The 7,500-nt window shown below is 32.1% G+C and overlaps 1 protein-coding gene across 1 annotated transcript in view; it reads right to left on the reverse strand.

Annotated features, from left to right (window-relative positions):
* The window catches only part of LOC145247298 (mutS protein homolog 4-like), a 150,557-nt gene that overhangs the window by 15,418 nt on the left and 127,639 nt on the right, over positions 1–7,500 (reverse strand). The window contains exons 19-20 of the mRNA XM_080108920.1: positions 5,125–5,197; positions 2,389–2,453 (exon numbers count right to left, since the gene is read on the reverse strand). Coding sequence (XP_079965046.1) covers positions 2,389–2,453; positions 5,125–5,197 — 138 coding nt within the window. The remainder of the gene's footprint in view (positions 1–2,388; positions 2,454–5,124; positions 5,198–7,500) is intronic.

Raw genomic sequence — 7,500 nt, forward strand, 5'->3', positions numbered from 1 at the left:
GTGGATAATTATATTAAAAAAAAAAAAATATATATATATATATATATATATATATATATATTTTAACTTTCACAATCTGAGGAAACAGATGAGATGTCTTGTCTGCAGAAACAATTGTTATGCAATGTTTTGAGATTGTAAAATAAAAAACACATTCAGCTCTACTAATGTAATGAGCACTTTTTATCCTTTTTTACCACTTATACCTCTTAGTATATATATATATATATATATTTTATCTGCAGTAATAAGTAGTGATCTATAGTGATAAGTAATAAGATCGTACATCTAAAAAAAAAAAAAACAAGAATAAGTTTAAAGCTCCGATAATTTATATTGGAATTGTCCGCAAGGATAAAGAACTTGATAAATTCAATTGTAAGTTACAATCTTTCACAGATTAATCTTTAGTGTGGGTAACACTAAAAAATATCGAGTGTCCAAAATGTTTCTGAAGGATTTTGAACTTAAACAGATTCTTTATTTTTGATATCTTTCTCTAATTATAACATAATCTGACTGACATTAAGACATTTAAAAAAAAATCATCTAAAATTCAAACAATTTTTATTGATAAAAAATAATCTGTTTTAAGTGTTGTCCATTGTCAGCTTCGCATATTTGTGCTCTTTCCAAAACATTATTCATGACAGATTGCAGAATCTCTGGATTGCGATTTAACTCACTTATTTCATTCCTGATGTTTTCCTTCAATTCTTGCAGGGTTTGGGGTTTGTTAACATAGATTTTTCTTTAATTCGAATTGTGTATTGATTTGGGTTATCTCTTACATGAAAATGCCGTCGATAAGCTTTTTCAATCAAAACAATTGACCCCTGATTTTGATAAAACAATTTCACAACTTTTGTACGTTGTACAATGCTATACTTATCCATGATTAATTTCCCAAATTTTATCTGTAAAATATCTGAAATAAAGAAAATAATAATTCTTAATGGTAAAATGACAAAGATTTTCAACCCATCTATGACTTTTTGGACATCCTGTACAAATGCGAATTATTTAGGACTTCTACCCAGTCCCGACGTACAGAACGAGAGCATGCTACCCGTGTGGATTAAATAAACGGTTCCATTCAGATTTCCCTGCATGTTCCTGAGTTTGACAAAATACACATGAAGAAGGTCGAAGGTTGCATCGGCTGAAATGTGAAAAAATACTCAAGATGAGAACAGTAGTCCAAATAATCCAAATAATACGTAAATGTATTTTATCCAATTTCTTTGGATGATACATCGATGCCTCCATTCAGCCTAAAGAGACAATGGATACCCTCTGAAAGGTAGCTACATGAGTAATTGTGAGGCACAGGTTAAGCAATCCCAAATACACCTCTCCTGAATCAGCACTGCTTGAGTCCAGAGGGAAGAGAAGCGCTAGACGACTGGAAACAATTTCAAAATAAGCAGAACGCATATACATTACCAGGAATTCTCAAATGGTCACCCAATTCGATACTGACCAGGCTCAATATTGCTTAACTTTGATGATCTACAAGAACCGGTGTGTCAACATGATTATACAGTATATTTGGATGATACATAAGGCATAAAGATGCATGAAAAACCAAAGAAGACCCGGCCTAAGTGCATACAAAGTGACTTAGCTGCTTATAACACGACTGGATCAGACCACATGGAAAGCAGGCAAGACATGTTGCCTGGTTTTGCCCATCCAAGAATCTTGGACATTAACAGCATCTTAAATACAAAATCTGGAGGAGAAGAAGAAGAAGAAGTAGCAGCAGCAGTTTCAGACGAAACATGTGTCAGTGGATAATTATATTTTTAAAAAAAAATGTATATATATATATATATATATATATATATATATATATATATATATATATATATATTAACTTTCACCATCTGAGAAGAAGAAGAAGAAGAAGAAGAAGAAGAAGAAATAGCAGCAGCAGCAGTTTCAGATGAAACACATGTCAGTAGATAATTATATTAAAAAATATATATATATATATATATATATATATATATATATATCACCATATGAGAAGAAAAAGAAGAAGTTTCAGACAAAACACGTGTCAGTGGATAATTATATTTTAAAAAAATATATATATATATATATCACCATATGAGAAGAAGATGAAGAAGAAGAAGAAGAAGAAGAAGAAGCAGAAGCAGCAGCAGTTTCAGAATAGTTAGGGAGAAGAGTCTATCTCCATATTCCTAGAAGGGATTAGTGAAAAAACAAAGATAGAAATTACAACAGAGTGAATGTTAAGCAAACTCCTTTCCAAAGTGCGCATGAGACAGTTTAGTTGATTATAATGGCAGCCAGTATAATTAGTGTCCATTATAAACATAGTCGATGGTATCAATATAAATCAAAACAAAATTCCATTACCTTCAGGTTTAATAAATATTCACACACAGCATAACAAATACCCAAGCCTTCTTCTGCACTTGTGCCTACAAGCAAAGTATAGTTACATATAGTTAAGTGGATTAAGTATACATACACACACATATATATAAATAACTATTTTAAAAATAAATATTTTTAATCATAATCCACAAATATATGTGTTTCATCTTTTTAATAGAATCATCAGTGTGGACATAAGTTCTGCTGATCATACAATGTTAACACCAAACTAAATATAAATATGTAAATAAAACTATAAAACTTTCTGGGGATGCAAACAGTACAAAATAGACTTCGTGGCTTAGTGGGGGATGCCCTTTTCTCTACCCTGCAACCTCTCTCCCACAGAAGAGACCAGAAGAGACGTTGCGAGCCTATCCTTGTTTTATCGTTATTTCCATGGCAGGTGCTGGTCTGAACTCCAATCTCTGGTCCCCCCTCGCCAATCTTTCACGAAAAACACCCGTCTAGCTGAATCTACTGTGAAAAATTTCCCCCACTCTATATCTGTGCCTAAATCAAAACGCGGATTCCATGAACAAAGCTTCTTTCTTAGAACTGCACGCCTGTGGAACTCTGTTCCATCTGCCTGCTTTCCACTGGACTACAACTTGGATGTCTTCAAGTCCAACGTTAACAAATTCCTAATGAACTGCCCCCTTAAGTAAACACTTTATCAAATCTCCACACTAACGTAATGTACTTGCAATAACCCTTATCCCTGAGTGGCTTCCGGGCCTTGATAAGTGGTGATCACTGTGTAAAAAAAAAAAAAAAAAAAAAACATAAAGAGAGGCTGAAGAGAGTTTGGTAAGGAGACTAATTTAGGTCCTCTTTATTTGGATTTAAAACCGATGGTACCAATATTGTTCTGATCTTTTGTAATACATAATAAGTAAATATATAAGAATAAATATATATATATATATAAAAGCGAAAATGTATGTGTGTTTGTGTGTATGTTTGTGTGTCTGCTAAAAACTTTCGACAGACACAACAAAAATTCACAAACTTGGTCTCATATGAAAGCCCCACATTCCGGACGACAAATATCGAAAAATTGGCCCAAAGTGACTATCAGAAGTGCGTCAACTGATCGATTTTCTGCAGGGGGTGAGGGCCAAAAAAAGTGACATTTTAATGTTAAACATTACATATTTTTAAATCGATTTATAACTGCCCCAAAAAATACGGCCGCTAACTCTTCTACATAAAGTATACACGCGGCCGTTTATTTTGGGTCAACTTGTATTTAAAACCCGCTGAGTCATGTCACGTGATCTTGACGTCAGCAACCTCTAATGGCGGTTTTAATTTACAATTTACAAATGTTGTTATCGGTAAAAAATAATTAATTAAAGCTAAACTATGAACTTCTACACTATGGCAACGTTACCAAAGTTATTACCACATTCAAAATAGTTAGACTTGATAGTTAAACGAAAAATAAGCCAAACATGTGAAGTAAAAAAAAAAAATACGCTTACAAAAAATATTAACGAACGAAGGTTTTAAAAATAAAAACAGCCAGACGCCATTTTCCAGTCTTTAGAGTAAGGCAGACGAAGTGAGAGAGAGACGGAGAGAGAGAGAGAGAGATGTCTAGACAGATTCGACAGGGGGAAGGGTCAACAACGCATGCATCAGATGACGTCATGACGTCGTGACCTGATTTACTTTAAATAGTTGATAAACCGAACAAACTTTATATACGCCGCTTTAGCGTAGGTAGTTAAGGGTTGGTTCATTATCTAAACGTTTTGGGTTCGAATCGTGGTGTGAGATGTCTTTTTTTTTTTTTCGATTTTATACATTTAAATATTGAACCCTGTATTATTTAAGCCATTATTCACGTAACGTTCGTTCGTTTTTCTGTTTTAATTTGTGTTTTACCCCCCACCCACGCTTAATTAAAACATTGTTTTCTTTTCTTACTTCGCTTATAACAATGCTTACATCGTCATCGTCGTCGTCATAACGCTCGACGACTTTCAAACATCTTTCACTTCTGGCTGGCCGATTTTATTTTCAAACTTCGCCTCAGGGGTTTGGCTTCGATCCTACACCCTCCCCACCCCCGGTTTCTTTTTTATTTAACATCACACACCCCTACAAACACCCGGGCAACGCCGGGTACCCCTCACTAGTATATATATAAAAACAAAATATATAAAGACATTTACCATATTTCGAGCGGTGACTTCAGTCCAGGGTCTGAATCCTGAGACTGGTGGTACAGATTCTTGGTTAAAGTGCAACATATATGAATGTGAATATATATATATATATATATATATATATATATATATATATGAATGTAGATATTGAAAAATATTTAGTTTACAACTTAATTTCTCGCAACTTCATGTCAGCATCTTTTGCAGGATTACATAAGCAGTTGGAACATACTGAAGCTATTATCCAATCAGCTGTCAGAAGGCAACAAGTTTTAATGAAAGTGTAAAATCCATTCAATCAGACATTTAAACAGAAAATGACTTCCAAGACGCCATGTCCATATGAAATCTCCCCCTTTCCCCATGTTAAAAATGGCTTTCTTTTGTGAAAGCCATTCTTAATGTGGCAAAGGAGAGGAAAATTACGTTTGAAATAAATCGTTTGACAGTCTTCACCTTAGCATCTTCCAGTTGCTTACCTAACCTGCCGGGAGATGCCACCACTGGGTTATAAACTGGGTAAGTAACTATTACTTACCTCGTCCAAGTTCGTCGATGATAACTAGTGAGTTGTTGGACGCATTTTGGATTGCGTAGTTGATTTCTCTCATCTGGAAAACAAACCAAGAAATGCATAAACAGATGAGAATACATATCCTCATTAAATCCTTTTTTATTCCAAGGAAAAAAAAAAAAAAAAAAAAAAATTTTCCAACTGTTTTTCTCTGAGGAGCACACGTCTGTCTCTAATGAGTTGTTTGGTGGGCTTCTACTATTCAATGAAACATGTGTAAAATATACTACATAAACATATGAATAAAATACTATGAATGTAAATTAAGTACATCTTTTGGTTTTGGAATGATAAGTACTGATATATTAGTGTCCTGGAAAGGGAAGACAACCAAAGCAGCAAAACCAAAGCTGGCCTGCCAGGACACTATATATACAAATGTAGGCAAATTTGGACATATTTTATTGGTTTGAAAATATAGGTTCTTTTTGACCAATTGTCATAAAATTTTAATCATAGAATAGTATTATAATCATCAAAAAGCCTGCAAATTTTCATGTAGTTTCATCGCATAGAACCAAAGATGTGAGCATTTCAATATTCAATTTGGCTACCAGTATAGACATATCCATGGATATAACACCTTTTCTGGTAATTTTATAAGTTTCAAATCTCAGCGACTATTGATCAGAATTTAACAAATGAGGGCTCATTGGAAATGTAATGACCTGAATTGTGTAATGTGCTTTGTCAAATTTGCCCTTACGTCGCACATTAAAGGGATCATCCATCATCCAAACCTATTTTTGGCACTTTTTTACAGCCAGAAAATGTTTCAATCATAGTTATTTGTTTTCTTAGTTTTGTATATGAATTACAAAATATCTGATATTTCCCCAAAACCTCTGACCTTCATGGAAGGGAGACTAAAACTTGCTGCTATGGTTTCAAATGATCTGAAATAACAGCAAGGGGAGACTTGATTCCAAATACTTGTCATATGTTATAGTTCCCATCTTTCATTTTCATACAAAATTTCAAAGTGTACAAAGATTCTTAGATACTGGAGATATTCATAATTGTACCCTATTTCCAAAAGAGGGAAGGTATAACATATGAGAAATATTTAGAATCAAGTCTTCCCTTGCTGTTATTTCAGATCATTTGAAACTAGAGCAGCAAGTTTTAGTCTTCTCTCCATCGACGCCAGAGGTTTTGGGGAAATATGTGTGTGTGTGTGTGTGTGAGTGTGTGTACACATATATATGTATATATATATATATATATATATATATATATATATATATATATATATATAAGCAAAGTTGTGTTTTCTGTGATATATATATCCTCAAAATTTTATACATTTCCTTTCCTTTTTTTTCCTCGCCATAATGGTAAATTTGAGAAAACATCAATGAACAGTCCACATGCTGTTTGTCTGCAGTTTTATTTTCAACATGCAGACTCTTTACTATCTTTTTCATCAATTTGCCATCATGGCGAGGAAAAAAAAGAAATAAATGTATAAAATTCTGAGGATGGAATCTATCGCCGAAATATCAAATATTTGTTTATTTTTCATAATACTGTGTTGTAATTTGGCTTAGAAACGTATTTCATACATATTTTATGTTAATATATATATATATATATATATATATATATATATATATATATATATATATATATATATATATATATATACATATATATATATATATATCTATATATAAATATATACATACACATATTATAGTAAATAATTATGTCAGCCCCTTTAAGAAACTCACTTCTTATCGTTGAACAACTTTACAGTTGAAATAAAGTCGGTTACTTTAGCTTGCATGTGCAGATCATCATATTATAATCATTAGGTCACTATGACAGACGTTAAAACATTTAAACATAAATTATTATAATCATTAGGTCACAATGACAGACGTTAAAACATTTATAAATAAATTATTATAATCATTAGGTTACTATGACAGGCGTTAAAACATTTATAAATAAATTATTATAAACATTAGGTCACTATGACAGACGTTAAAACATTTAAACATAAATTATTATAATCATTAGGTCACTATGACAGACGTTAAAACATTTATAAATAAATTATTATAATCATTAGGTCACTATGACAGGCGTTAAAACATTTATAAATAAATTATTATAATCATTAGGTCACTATGACAGACGTTAAAACATTTAAACATAAATTATTATAATCATTAGGTCACTATGACAGACGTTAAAACATTTAAAAATAAATTATTATAATCATTAGGTCACTATGACAGACGTTAAAACATTTAAACATAAATTATTATAATCATTAGGTCACTATGACAGACGTTAAAACATTTCTAAATAAATTATTATAATCATTAGGTC

This window comes from Euprymna scolopes, chromosome 25 (assembly GCF_053919585.1).
Source record: "Euprymna scolopes isolate OS-2025 chromosome 25, ASM5391958v1, whole genome shotgun sequence".
Taxonomy (NCBI): Eukaryota; Metazoa; Mollusca; class Cephalopoda; order Sepiida; family Sepiolidae; genus Euprymna; species Euprymna scolopes.